General features: G+C 47.5%; 1 protein-coding gene across 1 annotated transcript; it reads right to left on the reverse strand.

Moving 5' to 3' along the window:
• Nucleotides 1-7,790: 7,790 nt before the first annotated feature.
• On the reverse strand, nt 7,791-15,543 carry BANF2 (BANF family member 2; the record flags this gene model as incomplete). The annotated part of the gene is made up of 2 exons (XM_080716661.1): nt 7,791-7,937; nt 15,418-15,543. The coding sequence occupies 2 exons, from the start codon at nt 15,541-15,543 to the stop codon at nt 7,791-7,793; spliced, it is 273 nt and encodes a 90-aa protein (XP_080572787.1).
• Nucleotides 15,544-25,369: the final 9,826 nt, after the last annotated feature.

The following is a 25,369-nucleotide window of genomic DNA, read 5'->3' on the forward strand; positions in this document are numbered from 1 at the left end:
CCTCAAAAGACCAGCAATGGAACCACCATAGGACCCAGCTATATCACTCCTTGGTTTCTTTCCAAAAGCACTAAAGTCGGAAGGCTGTAATGATACATTGATATACGTGTACCCATGTTTATAGCAGCACAATTCACAACAGCCAAATTATGGAGCCAACATAGGTGTCAGTCAACAGATAAATGGATAAAGAAAATGCAGTATATTTGTACAGTGCAGTTTTACTCAGCCATAAAAAGTAAAAATGCACCATTTGCAAGAAGTCATTTGCAAGAAAACGGATGGAACTAAAGAATATTATGTTAAGTGAGATCAGCCAGTCTCGGAAAGTCAAGGGTCATATGTCTTCTCTCATACGCTGAAGCTAGAGAGAAAATAGGAAAAAGAAAAGGGACTTAAGATGAATGAGAGACCAGTAGAATAGTGGAAAGGGATGGGGGAGTGGGGAGCAGAAGAGAAGTGATGAAGAAACAGGGCCAGCAATGCTCCGTCCCTATATGAAGGTACCACCACCATCCCATGCCATGTATGGGCTTGGGGCATGGCGGCGTAAGTTTCTGTCAGTTTGAACCTCACTGTGATGTATAACAAGGCACCAATAAAAGTATAAAAAATAAAAGTGCCTTTGGAGGCTAAGGATATAGTTCAGAGATAGAGTGCCCGCTTAGCATATATGAGGCCCTAGGCTTAAACCTCTACATACACTCAAATAATAATAATAACAATAACAATAATGATAATAATAAACAATAATAGTAATTTCAAAAATGCCTTTGGGAGCTGGGCACAGTAGGGCACAGCTGCCACACCATTACTTAGGAGGCTAAAACAGAAGGATGGTAGGTTTCAGTTCAGTGCACAGTAACTTAGTAAGACCCTATCTCAAAATAAAAAATAAATTAGGGGTGTGGCTGTAGCTCCAGGGTAGAATGCCCCTGGGTTCACTCTCCAGTGCGCCCCAGCACACACACACAGCCTTTGGAAAGCAGGGAGCTGTTGTGACCCTACAAGATCACAATCAATACCTGAAATTTAAGTTCGTTCTTTCTTCATCCATCCATTAAAGAGCTGTTGGCCCTGTTACACAGTGTCCAGGCCTCCTGTGCTGAGGCAGAGCTGGAATAGATTAAATAAGCTGGTATCTGGCTTCTTTTCCAAAGCACAGCTGTGAATTCTCTCCCAGGAGAGGAACAAGCCCTCAGAAGGCCAGGCTCAGAGGACAGGACTAAGGACAGAGACAGGAATGGCCATTTGTCCGTCACCCACTTTCCCTACACTGCTAGCACTGATCCACCTTGTGAGGCATTTTACAAGTGAGGGGACTGGGGCTTAGCTAGGGTAAGTTGTTCACCCAGGATAAGGAAGTGATTAGCAGAGCCAGAATTTACACCCACATCCAGCAGCTGCAGGAGTCTCCTCTCACCCATGCCGAGCTGCTTCTCCATCTGAAGATTTGTTTGGAGTTTGATGGCTCACCTTGACAGGATAAAGACAGTTCAGAATGGAAGGTGTCAGTTAGATATTGCTACACAGCAAACGGTCCCAAGCTTTGGTGGCTTTAAACCATGACCTTTAATTCTTGTGAATACACCTGGAGGGTTGGCTGCTCCAGGGCTCGGCTGGGTGACTTGGCATCAGCTGCGGCTCTAGCTGACCTTGGGCCCTTGTTGTAAGTTGTGCTCAGAACATCTGCGCCTGGGTTCCTCCTGGGGCCCAGGGTGCAGGGCAGCAGTGATCCAAGAGTAGATTTTCCTTTGGTGTAACCAGAGGCGTAAGAGAATGATCGGAAGTTCAAGAGAAAAGTCAGAACTGGTATGCTGTCATGTAGGCTTTATTCCAAGGGCCAAAGCAAATCACCTGGACAAGTCTAAGTCAAAGGGCTTGAAAGTCCTCTCCCAGAAGACCTGGGGCTTCAAAGCCACATGACAGAGGTAGGGAATGCAGGGAGAAGTGAAGAATGGAGGCTGATAATTTTATCTACAAGGAAGACAAAAGTCAACATATAAAGGAATGAAACAAACGAAGATTCCCAGTGTATGGGGGAAGGAACATCCCTAGTGTGTAAAAGGGAGATTTGAGAGAAGACTCATCCTCCCAGTGTTCTTCCACTGATACCACGTAGAGAACAGCTACTCTAATCTGTGCTAGGATCCTTCTATAGAGGCCCCTCAGTTTTGGGAGGACATAGTCTTCAGGTTTCTCCTACACGATTCTAGACATCCCTGGCAAAAAGATGAATTTTTTTTTTAGCAATGTTGGACATGTATGAAAGTAGATAACATGACCTCCCTTCCCCCCTGGAGCCAACCAGCTCCTACTCTAGAAAATGAGTGACATATAAATGCCATGACTAAGCTGGGCGTGGTGGCGCACGCTTGTAATCCCAGCATTTGGGAGGCTGGGACTGGAGGATCGCAGTTCGTGGACAGCCTCAGCTACTTAGTGAGGCCCTCTGCAACTCAGTGAGACCCGGTTTCAAAATAAAGAATAAAAAATGGGGCAGAGGGTATAGCTCGGAGGTCAAATGTCCCCTGGGTTCCAACCCCAGACACGCAAAAACAAACAAACAAACAAACAAACAAAGGAGAATTAGTCCAAAGGTGGCTTTAGCCAATGAGGTGTGAGTGCAAGTGTAATGTGTCACTTCTAGGTAGAGCTTTGAGACACAGTGTGCAGTTTACCCTGGGTCCTTCCAAATTCTGTGATTATCATGGAAGCATGTCTTTGAAAAGGAATCTCCAGCCAGATGTGGTGGCACACGCTTGTAATCCCAGCACTTGGGAGGCTGAGACAGAAGGATCACTCAGGTTAGAAGCCAGCCTCCACTACTTAGTGAGGCTCTTAGCAACTTAGTGAGACTGTTTCTAAATAAAATATAAAATAGGTCTGGGAGTGTAGCCCGGAGGTAGAAAGCCCCTGGGTTCCATCCCCAGTACAACAACAGAAAGAAAGGAAAGAAAGGAAAGAAAGAATAGAAAAGAAAGAAGAAAAGAGAAAAAAGAAAAGGAATCTCCAGAGCTGGGCATGGTGGCACACGCTTGTAATCCCAGCACTTGAGAGCCTGAAACAGGAGGATCGCATAGGTTCAAAGCCAGCCTCAGCTACTTAGTGAGGCTATCAGCAACTTAGTGAGATCCTGTTTCCAAATAAAGTATAAAATAGGTCTGGGAGTAAAGCCCAGAGGTAGAGAAGCTCTTAGGTTCCACACCCAGTACCACACACACACAAAAAAAAAATGAATTTAAAAAAAGCAATCTCCATCAAACTAAGTCTAGAGTGACTACAATGGATAGACATCTCCCAATGACATATGCTGGGCATGTAGCATGAGAGATATCCAAATCACTGAGATGTGTGTCATCTGAGGTAGTGGAGACCAAACACAGGGCCTTGTACCTGCTAAGGCAAGCACTGTGTCACTGAGCTACACCCCCAACCCATCAATCACTGAGATGATTTTAAGTTATTTGTTTTAGCATATTCCCACCTATTCTGACTGCTATCATTTAACTCAACCCACAATGAAATGTACCAAAATAAAGAATTCATGCCGGTGTGCTGGCACATTCCTGAAATCCCAATCCTCGGGAGGCTGAGACAGAGGGATCTCAGGTTTGAGGCCAGCCTCAGCAACTTAGCAAGGCCTTCCACAATTTAGTGAGATCTTGCTTCAAAATAAAGAATAAAATAGGGCTATGGATGGAGCTTGGAGGTAGAATGCCTCTGAGTTTAATCCCAAGCACCACAAAAATTAAATTAAATTAAAATTTAAAAAATAATAAAAGGCTTGAGGGTGTAGCTCAAAGGTAGAATGCCCCTTGGTTCAATGCCAGTAACACACACACACACACACACACACACACACACACACACACACACACACACATCAGGAAGAGCAAAGTTTTGAACTTAAAAATAATACTAACAAGGATGATAATAAACTTTTAAATATATAACTAAACCTAAAGAGGTGATTTAACTTGGCCTTATATCTCATCAGAAGCCTGGGAAGAATTTAAATGCTCTAAAATCTGACTAATTGAAAGTATTAATAAAAGTAGTCAAAAATGGGAAGGAAGTGGAGAAAAAGTATAAATGCCAATTTATTTTTTATAATAGTTTATACCTATTTATAGTTTATAGTTTAAACTATTATAATAGTTTTATAATAGTTTATACCACCCATCACTGAAAAATTAAATTTGAAATAAGCCTACTGAAGCTGGGTGAAGAGATGCACACCTGTAGTCCCAGGACCTGGGAAGCTGAGACAGGAGATTAACAGATTCAAAGCCAGTCTCAGAAACTTATTCAAGAGACCCTCAGCAATTTAGCAAGTCTCTATTTCAAAACAAAAAAAAAAAAAAATTTAAAGGCTGGAGGTGTAGCTCAGAGGTAGAATGCCCCTGGGTTCAATTCCCAGTACCAAATAAATACATGAATGAACGAATGAGTGAATGAACCTACTGGTACGAATATCTTACTGTTTTCTTCCATAGTGTTCTAAAATTGATAGAAAATTGATTTAGAAATTTAATATTAATGTGGAAGAAAAAAATCATCAAAGCTTATCAATTCCTTCCATTCTACTTGTTTTTCCTTCTGCTAACACAAAATTCCAATACTTTTGTCTTGGATTGGATTCTTCTAGAAGCTGACTTCAAAGATGTGAATGATTTGAGGTGGCAGCAGGGAGGATGGCGAGCTGCAGACACGCTCAGGGGAGTGGGGACACAAGGCAGAGAAAGGAGGGTAGTTAATATGGTGTTAAAGCGTGCCAACCTCTGTGGACAGCACATTCAGGAACCTGGGGACCTAGAGTCCTAGAGTCGTCCCTCTGAAGGGCAAAGACGTGGGGCACTCACCCACTGACTTGCGCCCATTGCCGGGGGCTCTTCTGGGTTAACTCCCTGGCACTCGCCAGTGTCCTGTGCTGGTCCCCTTCCTGCAGCCAGAGGAACCCTCGAGCAGAGGACATCCAGATACTTCTAAGAGAAGTCATGGGACTTCACTGGAACAATGACCACCAACAGGATAAGGCACCAACAGTGCCAAGTCAAACTTGTTTTCAGTTTTAAAAGCCTGAATAAGCCGGGTGTGGTGGCGCACGCTTGTAATCTCTGCACTTGGGAGGCGGAAACAGGAGGATCACATGGGTTCATAGCCAGCCTCGCTGGCTTAAGAGACCCTGTGTCCAAATAAAATATAAAAAAATAGGTCTGGGAATGTAGCCCGGAGGTAGAAGGGTTCCATCCCCAGTACCAAAAAAAGCCTGAATAATAATATCAAATGAATTATCTCAAAAGGCTACATACTTTGTTATTCCACTTACATGTATTTCTGGAAAAGTCAAAACCATAATGACAGAGAACATATTCTTGGTTGTCTGGGGCTACAGAGAGATGAAGAAGTTCTATATCTTGGTGGTGGCGGTACATCTGCCAAAATTCATTACGACCACACACATGAAAAATTGAGTTTTACTACATGTAAATTACACCTCAAAAACTCAACGGCAGTGGTCTTAAAAGTATGTCTGCATTTTGGACGATTTTAAGAAAATATAATTCTCCTTCCTGGAGGACTTAGGGACTTACTGCGGACCAACAGGATAAGGCAGGGAGTAGGTCCTTTGAGGCACCGGGGCTTCTTGCCTGCTTGCTTGCTTTTCTTTCTTTTTCTCTCTTTCTTTCTTTCTCTCTCTTTCTTTCTTTCACTTTCTCTCTTTCTTTCCTTCTCTTTCCTCTCTCTCTCTCTCTCTCTCTCTCTCTCTTTCTGCGGTACTGGGGTTTGGAACCCAGGGGCATTCTACCTCTGAGCTACACCCCCAGCCCTATTTTTTTATTCTTTTTTTTTTTTTTAACAGTCTCACTGAGTTACAGAAGGCCTCACTAAGTAGCTGAGGCTGTCCTCAAGCCGCGATCCTCCTGTCTCAGTCTCCCAAATTCTGGGATTACAAGCGTGCGCCACCATGCCCAGCTCTTGTCTTCTTTCTCTCTCTCTCCTGGATCACTAGCTCAGGGAGGAAGCCAGACGCCGCGTCATGAGCAACCCCCGTGGAGATGCCCACGTGCTAAGGAGCTGAGGCCTCCCAAAGACAGCCATGGAAGTGGATCCTCATCCCAGTGCAGCCTGTAGGTCACTGCTGCCGCTGGCTGGTACTTTCTAACATCATAAAAGCCCCTGGGCTGAACCAGCCAGGTGAGGAGCTCTCAGAAACTATGAGATACAGGGTGAGTATCACTTCTCCAGAATGCCTGAGACTGAAAATATTTCAGATTTGGGAGTTTCTAAGATTTTTAAATATTTGTATACATATTACCAGTTGAGCATCCCTAATCTGAAAATACAAACTATAAAATTTTCCATAATGAGAAATTCAAATTTGGAGCATTTTGGAATTTTTATTTTCAGATTAGAGATATTCAACCAGTAATATTGTTTTAAGCTGCCTAGGAGTAGCTCACTATATAGCAATAAATCCTAATGCACTGACTTGAAATTTAATTCTTATTATAAAACAAAATTATCTATTCTGTTACATATGATTTTTTTTTGCAGAGAGCTATTTGGCATGATATTCATCTAAAGTGAATGATGGCATCAAGAAGCAAAACAATAAATGCAGGCAAGGATGTAGGGAAATAGGAACTCTTCTGCACTGTTGGCGGGACTGCAAATTAGTACAGTCACTGTGGGGATCACTGTGGAGATTCCTCAGAAAGCTTGGGATGGAAACAACATATGATCCAGCTATACCACTCCTGGGTGTCTGCAATCAGAATATTATAACGATACATGCATGCTCATGCTTATAGCAACACAGTTTGCAATAGCCAAATTCTGAAACCAACTTAGGTGTCCATCAATAGATGGATTATAAAATTGTGGGATATATACACAATGAAATTCTACTCGGCCATAAAGAAGAACAAAATTATGTCATTTGCATAAAATGGATGGACCTGGAGAACATTATGTTAAGTGAGATTAGCCAGTCACAGAAAGTGAGAGGTCACATGTTTTCTTTCATATGCGAAAGCTAGAGAGCAATCCAGATACAAGAGAAACTTTAGAAAATGGAGGCAAAACCGCAGTGGAGTGATAGAGGGGGCCTAGGAGAGAGGTTGAGGGAGAATTAATGAAGGAGACATTTCCACTGAAGTTATGTTGCGTACGTGAAATTATCAACGCCAATCTCAGTATCACATATGGGGAAAGGGAGGGAGTGTGGAGAGAGCTGGGCTAGAGTTCACCAGATACTGTGTGCATGTAAGGCCCTTTCATCACTCTGAACTACATTATGATGTTAGACTACAACGCACCAATAACAGTCTATTAAAAATAGAGTGATGGTAGCCAGGCGTGAGGGCGCACGCCTGTAATCCCTGCACTTGGAAGGCCGAGACAGGAGGATCGCACAACGTTTGGAGCCAGCCTCAGCTACTTAGTGAGGTTCTCAACAACTCAGTGAGACCCTGTTTCCAAATAAAACATAAAATAGGTCTGGGAGTATAGCCCGGAGGTAGAAAGCCCCTGGGTTCCACTCCCAGTACCACCACCAAAAAAAAAAAAAAAAAAAAATAGTGATGGTAGTTTCTGGTTGGTGGTTTGGGGGTAATTTTTCTTGTGCTTGTCATATCTATCTGTATGTATGGATGTATGGATGTATGTATTCCTGAACTCCTTTTTTTAGGATGCATGTGTACCATTAAAGTAAAATGCAAAGAATGACTCGGAGCCGGGGTTTAGGTGAAGCAGCACTGTTTCCCTGAGCACACGGTGTGTTTCTAGAGGAAGCAGGCACACCACTCCTTCAGACAGTTAGAGCTCGCCTGGGCTTCACACTCAGTAGCGCCACAGCAGCAAATGATCCACTTCTGAAACTCGGCTTCATTCTTGTGCATCAGAAGGAACTGTCCCAGCAGGATGTAGGCCTGGGAGGAGGACAAAGAACATGGGAATGGTTATCATCACCTGGCTCTGACCTGCCCTTTCTCCGCAACCATCAAAGATTGTGTGACAGTCAAAGATTTGGTGTGCAGGCCCGATTTGAGGGAGACTGTCAGTTCCTGAATTCTTCTGATACAGGATCCTGGTAAGGGGAAAGGTCAAAGTCAGTGTTGGTTTGGGGGCTCTCCAGCCTGGAATGAGCCAGACCCTGCCCTCCTCGAACTTCAGTGAGCAGGGGACTTCTCTAGGATTATATTAAAAGGCAGGTTATGATTCAGAACCTAAGTTTGGGGTATGGCCTGAGCAATTTTTTTTTAACATTTTAAGTATTTTTAACATGCTTCTAGTATTTCTTTGAAACACACACACACACACACACACACACACACACACACACACACATAGATGCTCTCTGCCCCACTACTTCCCCAACTGCTGTAACATGAGGTCTTTCGACCTCACTTACTGATATTTCTGTGTTGTGGAGTGAGCTATAACCTGCAGGAGGTTTTCAGCACCCCCAGCCTCAAGATGCCAGTAGCACCCTCCCAAAGAGTGACAATCATAACCATCTCTGAACTTTGCCAGGTGTCCCCGGGAGCCACAATCTCCCTCAGTTGGGAACCAATGCATGTGCTGCTGGCAGATGAAGGGCATCTGAGCATCGATCTGCTTTTGCAAGGCACCTGTGTGATCTCAGGCAGCTTGACCTGAGGCAATGACCCACCGAGCCTGGGTGTCAGTGACAGCACCTTCCTAAGACAACCATGTGACCTGCCCTGCAAATTCAGTGCATCGATGGGAAAGCATTCTGCACAATGCAGATTCCCCTTGTCCTGAGAGATAGAAGCCCAGGGCTTTGTACACGCTGTGCACAGAAAAGAGAGAAGTAATAAAACATATTATACTTATCCCTCTGCTCCAACTCCCACCCTCCGCTCTGGTTTCTGGCTCTTTGGATCCAGCAGCTACCAGTCTCCCCAGTTCTCCAGATTTAAGATAGCCACTATAAGACTATTCATGAGAGCCAATCCAAGAAATCCCTTTTTATATAGTTTCTAATGCTTCTGTTTCTCTGGAGAAGCCTGACTAATATGCTTCCTAAGAGTCTCTGAGGATAAAAATACATGTAAGATAAATACTAAGTGCTCTGAGATTCGCATTCCTATAGCATTCTCTAGCTTCCAACTGTGCTCCACAGACTTTACAATTTTCTCACACCATTATTAACAAGAAGGAAGCACCTTGTGGAGAAAGAGCCTTCCTAGATCATGGGGTCATAAACTGTCTAAGCCACTACATGGTGGAGACTAGAGATTTCAGATCACATTACATGTTGGTCTTGGGGCTAGTTTGGGGATTCTCCAGCCTGGACCCTGCACTAATTGGTGCTCACCCATGGGCCTTCACGTTCTGGGGCTCTTTCCACAAAAGCCTGCCGATGTCTATTGACTTTTAGTTACATAAACAAAGCAAACAAATCCCAATCATAATATGTACCTAAGCATTGGAGCTTGAGGGTTTTGTTTTATTTGCTGTTTAATTTTTTTTCAGTGCTGAGAATTGAACCCAGGGCTTTGTGCCTATTAGGCAAGTGCTCTACCACTGAACTACTTCCCCAGCATTAGTTTGTTGTTGAAAAGAAAAAAGGAACTTTTTTTGTTTTGTTTTTGCAGTACTGGGGATGGAACACAGGGGCATTCTACCTCCAAGCTACACCCCCAGCCCTATTTTTTATTCTTTATTTTGAAACAGGGTCTCACTGAGCTGCAAAGGGCCTAAGTAGTAGCTGAGGCTGTTGGCGAATTGCGATCCTCCTGTCTCAGCCTCCCAAATGCTGGGATTACAAGCATGTGTTACCACGCCCAGCTGAGAAAAGAATTTCATGGGGATTTTATTTTATTTTATTTTTGGAACTGGGGATTAAACCCAGGGGCATTCTATCTCTGAGCTACATCCCCAGCCCTATTTTTTAGTTTTTATTTTGAAACAGGGGAGAGCTGGGCGTGCTGGTGCACACTTGTAATCCCAGCATTCGGGAGGCTGACACAGGAGAATCTGGGTTTGCGGCCAGCTTCAGCTACTTAGTGAGGCCCTTTGCAACTCAGTGAGACCCTGTTTCAAAATAAAGAATAAAAAATAGGGCTGGGAGTGTAGCTCAGAGGTGCAATGCCCCTGAATTCCATCCCCGGTACCACAACAAAAAAATAAAAATAAAAACAAAACAGGGTCTCACTAAGTTGTGGAGGATCTCACTAAGTAGTTGAGGCTTGCTGTGAACCTGTGAATCTCCTATCTCAGCCTCCCAAGTACTAGGATTACAAGCATGCACCACCACGCCTGGCTCATGGTGATTTTATTTCATTTATTTATTATTTATTAATTTTGGGGGTCTGAGGATGGAACCCAGGGGCATTCTACCTCCAAGCTACACCCCCTGCCCTAATTTTTATTCTTTATTTTGAAACAGGGTCTCACTAAGTTGCGGAGGACCTCACTAAGTAGCTGAGGCTGTCCACAAACCACTATCCACCAGTCTCAGCCTCTTGAATGCTGGAATTACAAGCGTGCGCTACCATGCCCGGCTTCATGGTGATTTTAAGCTGCTTCTTTAATCATTAAAAAAAAAAGCAGTTGCTTGTCATGAGCTCATTTTTTTTTTTAATCAGTACCCTTGCATTTTCAGAAGTGGAGTTTACTAAAATACTGTTTTTTTTAAAAAAATGGATATTTGCTAAGAGTTCAAAAAATGGATATTTGCTAAGAGTTTGTAGAGTCGTGCAATAGGCAAAAGAGGTCTGAGGTAAATATAACAGAATATAGAGATAGGGTTTTTTCTAAGGAGAGAGACATTATGGCAAGGATATTAACAATACTAGCAAGCGGCACTGTGGAGCACTTGGGCAGGCCTTGAGCTGCTGGAGATACCTGACGCAGTCGAATCCATCTGATCTGACCCTACAGGTCCCCAGCCCGATCCATTCCCCAGAGTCTCGAAGACTCTGAGAGGTTGGGACTCCGCCCCTCTCCACTCCACTCTTCCGCAACTCTGCAGTCTAGTCTATGGGCGAAGGAAGGCATTCTCTGCCCAGAGACATTAAATTTACTGAATGTCTGGAAACCCACCCCCATGGGTGGGCTTTCCTAGGGAGGGGACAGGTGGGAAGCATGGCCCATCCTCTGCTCAGAGAACGTAGGGAGAACAGCTGAACCTCTGACCTGAGTGTGGTCTCTCGACCACAAGTACAAAAGCCAGGCAATGGTACAGATATCCCAATGAATGGGATGTGCTCAGGAAAAGGGGCCTGTTGGCCATGGAGGGCAGAAGGAAGGCTTCCCGGAGGAAGGGGTCATGGGTTCGCCCTTGCAGGGACCAAGAGGCATTCTGAGGCTCAGCTTGGAGGAGGGTGGTTCCCATCTGTGCCTGGGGGCAGGAGTGGCAGTGTGTGGGACGAGCTGGAGCCTGGCCGAGGCAAACCTTGATGCACATGCACAATGGATTCCCCATTGCTAGAATCCTTTTTCCCCTGGCTGCCTTTCTGCCCCACCATTAAATCTAGACCAGTTCTCTCCAGGAGGAAAATAATCGTTAATTTTCTAGAAGCTGTCGTACTAAAAAGAGAGAAGAAAACGGGTGAGAAGGAGTCTAATACTATTTTTAATTTTCTCCCATAATCTCCAAAGAGTATTGTTTTGATGTGTATTCAGTAAAATAGTTATTAATAGGATACTTTTGAGTCTTTGAGTCTTTGCCATTAAAGTGTATATTTTGTATTTCTAGCACACCTCCACTTAGATAAATGCTCTGAGGCAGGTTTGGCCAGTGGCCACCTGGAGATTTGGATCCTCAGGCCAAAGTCGGCTGGCAAGGTAACCCAGAGAGAATGAGGCTGGGCTTTGGCTTTGAGCTCCTTGAAAAGACAGGAGTGGATCAGCGGTTTTGTTTTCTCCTTGTTTTGTTCTTTGTTTTGCTTTCCTTTCTTTTCCAAATGAGGTCTCACTATGTTGCCCAGGCTGGTCTTGAATCCCTCAGCTCAAAAGATTCACCTGCCTCTGCCTCCCACTAGGACTACGGTGCAGGCTACCATGGCCTGCTAATCAGTAGTTTTGAAAGCCATAATTTAAACTATGACTGGAAACCAGATCATGCCATAGTCAGAGGTCTGGGAAAAGAGGGAAGGAGGTAAGCACAGCCAGCTCCCAGCACCACAGGCTTCTGTTGGAGAAGCCACAGAAGAACTGTACGGGACAGGGAGAGAAGGTACTACCCACGCCGAGGGGCTGCACCCTGGGGAGGTGACCAGACATGCAGATGTGCGGGGCGCCTGGGGCAGGAGGCCGTGCCTCGACCATCCCCACGCAGGGGTGTGCTGGTGTCTCTGGAGAGGGCTGGTGGTTGACTGGGGAGCCCAGACAAGCAGGTCTCAGGGTGCCACAGAGGGCTGCACCCCAGCAGGTACTTAGAAGGAGCACTAGGCCGAACCTGCTGTCACAAGCAGAGGCGGTGCGAGGCGGTGTTTACTGAGGCGCCAATCTGAGCAGGGCAGCCTCGTCACTGCAAAGCTGGTGAAGGCAGCGGATGGAGTGAGGCCCAGAAAGGTGTCCCTGCAGGGCCAGGCCTAGATGCCTACAGGCAGAGAACCAAAAACACACAGGGGCTTGCACTGTTTTCTTGGTTAAATCTGAGAACCTCGCTCTGTCCAGATCTACCCGCCTCAGAGGTTCTGGCTGGTCCTGACCACCGGTCTGTCTACATACTGAAACAGCTGCCCTTTGTGTAGGGGTCACCTCCGGGGCTGCTCCTGGGGGCCACAGGCTCCAGGTGCTGGTGCGGGATCCCACCACCAAGTCCCAGCCTAAGCCCCAGCCCTGCTTGGAGAGCACCCTGGATTCAATGAAAGAAGGAAAGAAGGAAGGAAAGGAGGGAGGGAGGGGAGAGGAAGAGGGAGGAAGGGAGGGAAGGAGGGAGGGATGGAGGAAGGAAGGAAGGAAGGAAGAGAGGGATGGAGGGAGGGAAGGAAGAGAGGGATGGAGGGAGGGAAGGAGAGAGGAAGGGAGGGGAGAGGAAGAGGGAAGAAGGGAGAGAGGAAGGAAGAGAGGGATGGAGGAAGGGAAGAAGGGAGGGAGGGGAGAGGAAGAGGGAGGAAGGGAGGGAGGGATGGAGGAAGGAAGGAAGAGAGGGATGAAGGGAGGGAAGGAGGGAGGGAGGGAGGGGAGAAGAAGAAGGAGGAAGGGAGGGAGGGAGGGAAGAGAGAGAGGGAGGGAGAGAGGAAAGAAAGGGAGGGAGGGAGGAAAGAAGGGGAGGGAGGGAAGGAGGGAGGAGAAGGAAGGAAAGGAGGGAGGGAGGGGAGAAGGAGAGGGATGAAGGGAGGGAGGGAGGGATGGAGGAAGGAAGAAAGGGAGAGGGGTGGAGGAAGGGAAGGAGGGAGGGAAGGAGGGAGGGAGGGAGGAAGGAAGAGAGGGATGAAGGAAGGGAAGAAGGGTAGGGAGAGAGGGAGGGAGGAAAGAATGGGAGGGAGGGAAGGAAGGAGGAGGGCAGGAAAAGGAAGAAAAGAAAAGGAAGAAAGGAGAGGGAAGGAGGGAAGAATGAAGAAAGAAAAAAGGAAAGGGAATGAAGGAAAGGGAAGGAAGGAAGAGGAGGAAAAGGGGGTTCACTAGATCTGGGTGGTATGCACATGGGTGTATCTAATTATTTTAAAAATTCATTGAGCTGGACCCTTTTATCGAAGCTCTTTTCTACACCTATGTCATACCACAATAGAAGTTTTTTAAAAAAGAATATTTAATTTAAAATTTCTCCCCAACCAGACTTGTCTATTTCACTGTGTGCTTGGGAATGGTCCTTACTCCTTTACAGGGGAGGAGAGAATCAAATCTACCTCAACTAGGAGCTCCTGGCTCCTGGCAGTGCCCCACAGCCAAAGCTTCTGATGGGTGCAAGGCCGTCCCCACCCACTGTGAGGCTTCTGCTAAGGCCTCCCCCCTGGTGCTGCAGACTGGCCCTGGGAGCCAGAGGGGACTGATGGCAAGGTCTGGCGGTGCCTCTCGATTGGATGAGGTGCTGCACGTGTTCCCTGTGTCTCTCGTGTGTACTCCCTTCCTTTGGGAATGCTAACCAACTTCTCCCGAGGTTCCAAGCTGTTTTTTCATACCTGCCCCTTGAAACAAATAACTGCATAGGATATTCAGTGCTATGGTTTGAATGTAGTTTGTTCACCAACAGTTTGAGTGTTGAGGGCGCCATCCCTAGTGTATTAGAGTGGAGATAATGGACCCTTTAAGAGACAGGGCCCAGTGGTCACTGGGAGCATCTCCCTCAAAGGGATCAGCGGAGCCGGGTGTGGTGGTGCACACCCATACGCCCAGTACTTGGGAGGACTGCAAGTTCGAGATCAGCCTCAGCAACTTAATGACACTCTCAGCAACCTAGTGAGATGCTCTCCACCATCTGTCCCCCAGAAAAGCTCGTGTCTTGGCAACACAACACTCTACAGAAGTGAAGTGATGAGTTCATTCATTGATGGACTCATGATTTGAATGATGGACTCATGAATGGCCTGCTGGGTGGTGAGGAGGCAAGTAGGCTGTGGCTGGCGAAGGTGGCCCTGGAGGCCTGGCCTGCAAGGCCTCCTGTCTCTCTGCTCCCTGGCGGTGGTGAGCTCGGCCCCTCCACACGCCCTGCCACCATGATGCCTCTGCCGTGGAGCCGCTGACAAAGGGCTGAACTCCAGAACCATGAGCCCAAACAAACCTTTCTTCCTCTAAGTTGTTCTCATCGGGTTCTTTGGTCACAGACAAGAAAGTTGACTAGTAAGCCATTGATCGCTCCTTCTCATAAGGCCAGGAGGCCCTCAGCAGAGCTTAGACAAATGGGGCCATCTAATCGTGGACTATCAACACCCAAACTGTAAGCTAAATATACCTCTTTTCTTTAGAAAGTACTCAACCTCAACTATTTTGCGATAGCAGTGAAAAATAGAACACTATATTCAGATTCCACTGGAGGTCCTGGGGGTCATTCTTGGGTTCGAAATGGCATCTTGGACAAATTCAATCTCCCCAGACCTCAGGCTGTTGATTCTCCAGCTGCCATTGCCCTGCTAGTGCCCTGGCAGGAGTAACCAACTCCATGGCCCCTTGATGTGGGTGGGGATGCACCCATGTCATCTCTCCTGCCCCATACCCCAGGGCAGGCTCACTCCTGTCAAACCCTGAGTGTGTAGACACCCACAAGTCAGGCCCAGCCCAGTGCTCTGGGCTGAAGCAATTCTATTTGGCCATCATGTACAAGTCCGTGAGGCTGCCCGAGCACGTGAGTCCGTAGCACTGAAGCAGTGGCTCCCTGCCAAGTGGCAGCTTTACTCTCTGATGGCCCCTCAGAGAGCCACAGGCAGCGGCTGCCATCTGGCAGGACTGAGAAAAGAGAGTTTGGGAAGAGAAGTTGGAAAATAAAAAGCGAATTACCTTGTTGAACCCTTTGGTGACCAAATTGATGGCAAGCTCACGGCTGATCCCATCTACCCAGCCAACATCCTTCTCTCCAATGGGTTCAGAAAGGAAGGCTCGCAGCCTGGGAGACATGTGGTCCATCTTCTGCAACGGCAATGGGAGGACAGAGGATTAGGGGTGCCTGCTGCTCACAATGTAAGTGGGCCTTGGAGAGCCCCGGCCCGCCAAGAGCCTGCGCACGATAGATGGAAGACGTCCTCCCATCATCAACTCCTACGGGGGACTTCTAAGTATCAGGGGAACTGCCTTCCCACTTCCATTCCCACCTGGGTGGACGAGGACCTGCATAACGATGACCACAGATGAATCACTAAGTCCCCACAAAGAGTGGGCTTCATGTTAGCAACCACAAGGTCCCCTTCAGCTCTTGCGACCCCTCATGCTTAAACAGCCACTCTTCTTGGCTAAGTAACCGGCCTTCTGCCTTAGCCACCCAACGCTTTAGTCATACTTCAACCTCAGCATCTATCACACTCTGCCACAGTTATTTAGTTGTAAGGAACAGAAAACTCTTCAAACTGACATTGTATAACTCAAAGTCCAGGGATGAAGGTGGATATGGGACATTCAAGACTGCAGTTCCGTTCCTCCACAATTCTTCTTTCTCTCCTTGTGTGGGGTTAACTTCGGTTAGTCACGTTGAGGTTTGGATGTGCACTGTGGCCCAGGAAAGCTCACCTGAGGGCAGGGCAGTGAGGCTCAGAGGGGTGCGGCTTGGCTGGAGGTGGTGGGTCTCTGGGTCCCTGGGGCGTGGCCTGTGCATCAGCTCCGCCCCCAGGCGCTCTCTGAGAGTGGCTCTCCCCTGCATGCACCCTACTGTTGCGGTTTCTGCCTTGGAGTCTGCTGATGAGGGACTGAACCTCTGAACCACGAGCAAATAAGCCTTCCCTCCTTTAAGTTCTTGTCAGGGATTTTGATCACAGGGATGAAAAAGCAGCTAAGATGGTGGTGAAATGGCCGCATCTGGACTTGCATTCCCCAACAACACCCCAAAAGAAGGAAGAGAGAACTCATCTCTCAGAAATTTCCAGCAGATACTTCATTCTGCCCCTAAGATCAGCACCACAAAATCAAATCAAAACAAAACAACAGCAAAGGAATCTGCAACAAGAATTTCTGCTTGGAGAGGGGAAAATGGGAAACACATTTGGTTGTCGCAGGTCAACAGTACACACGATATCCTGCATGTGGAAATATTGAGGATTCCTGCTCTTCGGGTAAAGAAAGTTCCTCAGTCAGGCAACATGGCAGCCCCTGGTTGGTTCTGGATTTAGGGTGTCTTCTTCCTCCGCTTCTCTGTTAACGTCAGAGTGGGTGTGGGGCTGTTGTCTTCCCAGGAAAGTCACTATTTAAGCATCCCACTCCTTGTGTGTCCAAGTCGGGGATCGCCTGGGGGATGGGCAATCTCAGGACATAGCTGGCCACTCTCCTTGGCAACTCAGCTTCCTTAGGAACTTAGTATGCCGAGTATGGTGGCACATGCCCGTAAGCCAATACTCGGGAGGCTGAGACAGAAGGATTGCAGGTTGAAGGCCAGCCTCAGCAATTTTAAAGAAGACCTTCTGCAACTTAGCGTGATCCTGTTTTGAAATAAAAATAAACAAGTGGAAGGACTGGGAGTGTATCTTGGAGGTAGAATGCCTCTGGCTTCAGTCATTAGGACATAAATAAATAAACACATAAACAAACTCACTGTATTCATTCAAGTCCATGGGCTGCTAGTTAGAGCTGCAAGACTTCTAAAGTCAGAATTCTTGAAATGTCAGCTGGTATCTGTGCCTTGCTGAACCCCCGCTCCTCAGATTTGTGACGTCTTCCGTGAAGTGGGGAGGCACCCAGATTTGTTCCTTGCCCCCAGCTGCATGTCACAAGTCACTTGCTTCCTTTGCCAACCTTAACATCCTTAGGAAGAGACTCTGGGAGAGACCTGGAGTTGAGGGGACTGCTTCCCAGAGCCCCATCTTCTAAGTCATCCATCTGTCCTAACTTTAGCCAGCTATATCAGCTTTTCCAGTTCAGCAGGACTGGCTTATCAATTTCCCATCACATTAGGCTGACAGCCACACTGAAAGGCTTTTTCTTAGCCCAAGCTTATTTTTTCCCTGGTCCTTTTAAAATGGACCGTCTTCCCCTGAATGACTCTTCCGGGACTTGATGAAGAATGCTGGTGGTAGGTAGCATCCTGCATCCCCTCTGCGTGGCCTGCCCTCCATAAATACCTGCGCCGTGCTCCACGGCGCTCGCCATCTTTCCAGGCCAAGGGAAGACATCCTGTGCCCTCTGCCCAAATGTCTCTTCTTAACCCTTCCCCTTTGAGGCTTGTTTACTGTAGCTCCCCCCTCCTGGTACCAAATTCAATGCTTTTGTAAGCCACAGTCCCCTTCCTCGCAGGAAAACAGAGCTCTTGCCCCAGGACCCAACAATAAATGCCTTTTCCAATCCAAATATGCCATCCCTAAATGAAAACTCCGGTTTGACACACAAAAACTGCATCTAGGTTCAGAAGCTTGTGAACTCCAGGGGCAGCGTGGTTACCATGGTACTGGGGATGTCCCCCCCCCACCGTGACAGGGGGCCATGTTAGAAGACAACCCTTAGTCTACCACATATTCCCCAATGGATCAGGAGGCCCCAGGGCTGTGGCTGCCTCCTCATGGCTTCTCCCAGCCTAGCCTGAGCCAGTGCCTCTTGGCATCAGAGACCAGAGGCATCGATGCCTCTTGTCCCCTCTCCTGCCCCGCCCTCCCGGTCCTCCTCCAGACCTTTCTGCAAAGCAGATCTACTCTTGTAAGTCTTCTTGCTCCGCAGGACGTTTTGGAACTGTTCCAAAGAAACTGAACTATGAAGAAAGATGGATCCAACAGCACTAATTTTAGAAGTCGGGGGGCTCCTAAGAGGAGTGGTCTCGATGTGCTGAGGGATTCTGGGAAGGGAAACACAAGACAGGAGAGGTCATCTGAGGTCCTCTGATGCCCAGGTTCTCAAAGACACAGCTGTCTGAACTGTAACTCTTTGTTACCTGGGAAGAACCGATCTCTGTTTTCATTTGTGAAAATATGCTTCCTAAATATAGAAGGGTGTTGAGCACCAGCACGGACAAGTGGCTCCCCCAGCATCCATGGTCTGCGGGAGGGTAAATGACACTGACAATCCCGCTGGGGGCAAGGTGGGAAGATACAGGGTTACCGGGTGAGGAATAGCCCAGAAGTCTCACGGGACATACCACCTTTGCTGAGGGAAAATTCCACCCACTATATTGGCCATCTGTTAAGTTAAATGTCTCGGCCTATTAAATCCTCGAAGAATAAATGGAAACGACATTGTTATCAGCGGGCCAGCACCATGAAAGATGGGTAGTGATTAGTAACACCTGTGTGTGCTGTTTTCTCACCCATTGAGTTCAGCTGGATCCTTGAACTAAAGAGAGTCAAGTCCAGGTTTGCTGTTAAAACATCCCAGATGCCCAGGATCAGGAACTATTTGACCCTAAATGTCAGTAGAGTTGGAGTTAACAGATCGTGGCCTACAAGCAAGAGAAAGTCAGGATTCCCACAGCACATTTTTGATCTCAGGTAACGTGATTTCCCTTTTGATGACATGGACCCGGGACTTGGCCACTAGAGGCTCTGTGTTGTCAAAAACCAGGCTGGCCCCTTCCCCTGGGTCCTAAGAGACCGACAGGATTTGCTCAGCTCCCATTCCTATTAAGTGTCCAGAGGAAGATCACCCTTTCTTCTTGGGTGGCCGTTAGAGTGAGCAGCCTTTAGTAGCAGAATTTCCCTTAGTCTTAGGGGCCCAAACCAGGCAACGTGTCCCCTCCTAGCCCAGGTAGCTGGCCAGTGGAGGGGAGCTGAGCCACCATGGATGGCGGAGCTGCCAGCCTGCCCCCATAAGAAGGAAGGAGGGGAGGGACGGAGGGCCCGCGTGCTGGGGAGGCTGCCTCTTCCAAACGCTGGTTGGGTATTAGTAAAACTTGGGTCCCTCAAAGCTCGGCGTGTGCAGGACCCCGAGGGCCCGGCCCAGCGGGGCCCACGGACTCTGTTGCTGTTCTTCTAACTAGTTCTGTGGAGGGGCCGGAGCTGCCGGCAGCAAGTCACTAAGTCACTGCGTGAAACCACTAACTCTTTTATATTATTTATTAATTGTGGTAACATACACAAAACATAAAATTTGCCATCTCAACTATTTTTAAATGCACGGTCCAGTGGTGTTAAGTGCGGCCCATCTCCAGGGTGCGCCTCATCTCAGGGAGTGAAGACTCCCTCCCCACCCCTCTCTGGTAGAAATAGGGGCTGAACCCCAGGGGCATTCTACCTCCGAACTATACCCCCTGCCCTATTTTTATTCTTTATTTTGAAACAGGGTCTCACTGAGTTGCAAAGGGCCTCATTGCTAAGTAGCTGAGGCTGGCCGTTAACCTGCAATCCTCCTGCCTCAGCCTCCCAAGTACTGGGATTACAAGCATGCACCACCACACCGGGCTATTCCTACTCATTAAACAATAACCTTCCACACCATCACTGTTCCCAGCCCATGACATCACGCTTCTGCCTTCTGTTTCTATGAATTTGACTACTCTAAGTATGTCATGGTAAGTGGAATTATAGAACATTTGTTCTTTTGGGCTGGGCTCCAGCTCATTGGTGGAATGTTTGCCTAGCATGTACAAGACCTTAGGTTCAATCCTCAGACACACACACACATAGACACACACCACACCACTCATTTTATGTCTGGCTGAGTTCACTTAGCATAATGTCCTCAAGGTTCAAGGTTCGTCCACATTGTAGCATGTATTAGAATTTCCTTTGCAAGGCTGAGTAATATTCTACTATATGTATATAACATATATTCCTTACTCTTCATCTGTTGATGGATACCTGGGTTGATCCTAACTTTTAGCAATTATAAAGAATGTGGCTATAAACACAGGTGCATCAATATCTTTTCGATCTTGTGGTTTTATAGCCAGAGGTTGAACTGTATGGTAATTCCATTTTTAATTTTTTGGGGAATCATGACACTGTTTTGCATTTGGCTTAAACTCGACAGCACGTTAGACTCGGATGCCTGGGCCCTTCCTCTGGAGTCTGACTTGATTAGCACGGGGCGGGCCTGGTGTCAGAATTCCCAAGCTCCCTGCTGGTCTCTAATGCTGGAGTTTGAGGACCACGGCTGCTTTGTCATTTGTGTCTTATAATTCTGAGCAGGTGCGCTGGATGTTGGGGTTTTAGCTAAGTGGGATTTTATGGCGGGATCTGTGGGGGTACGGCATGTACCCCCACTCCCAGGCAGAGTTCTACCCCGTCCTCAGATCCTCGTTAGCCATCAGTAAAAAGAGGAGCGATGACTCCCAAAGGCTTTGAAGTCAGAGGGCTCAGAGCGGGCACACCTCAATAACAACCTGCTCCTTCTTTTCTTTTAATTAAGAAAGATTTCTTTACTTCAAAGGCAATTTTACTTGGAATTCATTTACATAAGATAGATGGAAGCAGAGCCGCTCTGTGACTGGCGAGGTCCCCATGCCCATGGCCCTGTGACCCCAACACCTGCCTCCGATCCGCCCACAGCCCTCATTTCACCGGATAGAAGAACCAAGGCTCAGGAGTTGACGTGGCTACTGGACCGGGGGCCTCCCCAAGCACCCCTGTACTCCAGCTCCCAGGGGAGCGCCCTTTTGTTGGTACGGGGGATTGAACACAGAGCCCCTCTAGCTCTGCGCTATTCCCCCAGCACTGTTTGAAGCAGGGCCTCACTAAGTTGCAGAGGGCCTAAGTAGCGGAGGCTGGCTGTGAACCTGAGTCCTCCTGTCTCAACCTCCCAAGTATCTGGGGCTAATGGGCATATGCCAGTGCACCCAGGGGAGCCGTCCTCCTCTAAGACGTGGGGCGTTCTCTGGGTGAGCTTCAGGACTGGCTGCGTGTCATCAGATGGCGCCTCATCACATGACAGTCATCGAAGCCTCAGTCCAACCCCAGCCCATGAAAGATCCCCATATAACACACTCCCTTAATTTGAACCACAAAGCACTGCTCCGGGAGGCCACACTGGCAGGGAATGACCGCCATCAATTCTGATTTTAGATGCTTAAGAGAGTCCTTTGCTTAAGTATGGAATGAAGACAGTCAGTGGACTTTAACCAAGATTCCCACAAGAATGATGTCCCAGTTGCCAATGTTTGACACCCTTTCAAAGTCATTATTATTATTTTTTTTCAGTATTGGGGATGGAACCCAGGGGCATTCTACCTCCAGGTTCCAGCTGCAGCCCTATTTTTTATTCTTTATTTTGAAACAGGGTCTCACTGAGATGCAAAGGGCCTCACTAAGCTGAGGTTGTCCTCGAACTGAGACCCTCCTGTCTCAGCCTCCCAAATGCTGGGATTACAGGCGTGCACCACCACGCCCAGCTTCCAAAGTCATTTGAAAGTAGAAGAGATCTTTATAAGGAAAGGATCACAAGCCTGTCCCTATCAAGAACAGAAGAAATAATTTTCCAGTGACTATTATTGCTCAACTTTCAAAAATGAAGGTCAACTGGTGGTATACATCTATACTGAGGATCAGGAAGGTCTGAGGTAGGAGGATCTCAGATGTGAGGACAGTCTCAGCAACTTAGTGAGGCCCTCGGCAACTTAGACCATTTCAAAAATTAAAAGGCTGGGGGTGGCTTACACATAATCCTTTAATTATAGCCCCCCCCCCCTCTGGTGGTGGTACTGGGGATGGAACCCTTCTAAGTCCAGGCTACACTCCCAGACCTATTTTATATTTTTATTTGGAAACAGGGTCTCTTAAACCAGCAAGGCTGGCTTTGAACCAGCGCGATCCTCCTGTCTCTGCCTCCCAAGTGTGGGGATTACAAGCATGCGCCACCACGCCCCCGGCTAGGTCTTATCACGTGTGCCAAGTGATAAGCACACGGAAGGATTCCCCAAAGCCTCACTGAGCACTGTCTGTTTCCCGGACTCAAGTCTTTGAGCCTGCAGGACAAGGCCTTCTGCAGAGGCCTCTCAGAGAAACCCAACTGGCCCATCATGGGGCGGCCAACGGCGGGGACTGGGAAGGAGTGTGTGGGGCTCCATGGATTCCAGGCAACTCCAGACTCCTGGGCCTGAGCTTGCTGCTGACCCTGCCGGAGGAGGGTGGAGCTGGGGCTGGAGGAGAACCGGGCCTGACCTCCGCCCTGGCCGCCAGCAGCTCAGCGGCTGACCAGGCCCCCGCTTCCTGCGCATGCAGTCAGAGTGCTGGGTATGCCAGCACTCATCATATTCTCGTTCCTTCCAACATTTTGTCTCTTTATTCACTGACAGTCCTTTTAGACAGCACAAAATCCGTGCAGGCCCACAATCCCTATTTAACAATTTCCAAATCCCCAAAGCTTGGAAAACCAGTTCCTTTGTGTTTCTGGTTTGGCATGGAGCACTCACTTAGCAGCCAAACCTGGACTGACTATGAAGCTATTTATAGTCTTTATAATCCCATTTAGTGTGAATATTTATACATTTCACCACAGGAATATTAATGGGTTTGTTTACAGGGTGCTGAGCCAGACTCCACTGGGAATGTCTGGGGTACACGGAATAGGTACCATATTGCCTTCTTAAAACGGAAGAAAGAAATCTGAAATGCCTTGTAATGCCTGGCCCCAACAGTTTTTTGCTTTATTTATTTTTTTTTTTTCGGTACTGGGGATTGAACCCAGAGGTCTTCTACCTCTGAGCTATACCTCCAACCCTATTTTATCTTTTTATTATTTATTTGTTTGTTTGTTTATTTATTTATTTGGTGGTACTGGGGTTTCTGGAAGCCCTTCTACCTCTGGGCTACACTCCCAGACCTATTTTTTTTTATATTTTTGAAACGGGGTCTCTTAAGCCAGTGGGGCTGGCTTCGAACCTGCGCGATCCTCCTGTCTCCGCCTCCCAAGCGCGGGGATTACAAGCGTGCGTGCCACCACGCCCGGCTATCTTTTTATTTTTGAAACAGGGTTTCACTAAGTTGCTGAGGCTATCCTCAAACCTGTGATCGTCCCATCTCTACCTTCCTGAGATTATTTGACACTTTGCTGCCCCCACGGCTTTTATAGACCTATACCAAGACCACAGGGCCTGCAGCCAAGACAACTGTGATGGCTCCCAGAAGCCACTTTTGTGTCCCCAGCCTGTCTATATCCCACCACTCTTGTCCCATGACCCTAAATTTCCCAACCCCCTTTCAGAATACCAGACTATATAATTATGCACCACATAACGGCATTACGGTTAATGGTGGAGAGTATATACGCCTGCAGTCCCCTTGTAGGACTACTCTAGAGTGAAGATTCCCTATCATCTAGTGGCATCATAGTTGTCTTGTTGTAAAGCAATGCATTTCCAACATGTTTGAGGCAATGCTGCAGGAAACACACCTAATATTTTGCCTGCCGTATAAAAATGCAGGCCAAGAACAGTGGCACGCGCCTATAATCCTTGTACTTGGGAGGCTGAGACAGGAAGATTGCAGAGTTTAGGCTAGCCTCAGCAACTTAGCGAGACCCTTTCAAAAGAAAAAAGAAAAGCCGGGCACCATAGCGCACGCTTGCAATCCCAGCATTTGAGAGGCTGAGACAGGAGGATCCAGGTTCATGGCCAGCCTCAGCTACTTAGTGACGCCCTCTGCAACTCAGTGAGACCCTGTTTCCATATAAAAAATAAAAAATAAGCCGGGTGTGGTGGTGCACACTTGTAATCCCCGCGTTTGGGAGGCAGAGACAGGAGGATCGCGTAGGTTCGAAGCCAGCCTCAGCTACTGAGTGAGGCTCTCAGCAACTTAGTGAGACCCTGTTTCCAAATAAAGTATAAAATAGGTCTGGGAGTATAGTCCGGAGGTAGAAAAAGTCCCTGGGTTCTACCTGCAGTGCCAAAAAAAAGAATAAAAAGTAGGACTGGGAGTGTAGCTCGGAGGTAGAAAGCCCCAGGGTTCGCTCTCCAGTACCAAAAGAAAAAAGTAGAGCACACTTGCATAGTACATATACTTAATGATATGTATTTTTCATAGTATACTTTTTTGCAGTGCTGGGGATTGAACCCAGGGGCATTCTACCTCCGAGCTACACCTCCAGCCCTATTTTTTATTTTTTAATTTTGAAACAGGGTCTCACTGAGTTGCAAAGGGCCCACTAAGTAGCAGAGGCTGTCCGTGAACCGTGATCCTCCTGTCTCAGCCTCCCAAATCCTGGGATTAGAAGCGTGTGCCACCACGCCCGGCCTAAACCTCTTTTCTTCATTAGTAATTGGGTGATTACAGAAGGACCGATGAGCACTACAGCAGAAGGATACAGAGAAGGATAGTGGAGCACTTGCCCAGCGTGCATGAGGCCCTGGGTTTGATTCCAGCACCATCCCCCCAAAATCAGACCAGATTTGGATATAGTTTTAACAAATGACAAAAAGCAATATGTATGCCCCTGACTCCGTTTCATTGTAAGCTATTTTAGTATATTTGGCTTTTTTAATGGGGATTGAGGTCAGGGGCATTCTACCTCTGAGCTATACTCCCTCTGTGTTTTTTATTTAAACAGGGTCTTGCTAAGTTGCGGAGGCTGGCGTCAGTCCTGTGGCCCTCCTCTCAAGCTTTCAAGTACTGAGATCACAAGTGCAGCCAATGCTCACACGACCATGGGCTCACCTGACAGCAGGCCCCAGAATGTACCCACCCTACGCACACAACGTTTCCGTTGTCCTTTTCCCATACAGTACCACCGGCCGGACATCCTTGTAGGAGAGCCGTTCCGGCTGGGACTGTTTCTGGCTGTATCTTTCCTTCATTAAAATATACCCTCCCCTCTGGGCTTTGTTCTCTGCAAATGAACAGAAACTGACCTAATAAGTCACATAAGGAAAGAATGAAAGGATTAGTTTAGGTTC

This window comes from Muscardinus avellanarius, assembly GCF_963383645.1.
Source record: "Muscardinus avellanarius genome assembly, chromosome: 19".
Lineage (NCBI taxonomy): Eukaryota > Metazoa > Chordata > Mammalia > Rodentia > Gliridae > Muscardinus > Muscardinus avellanarius.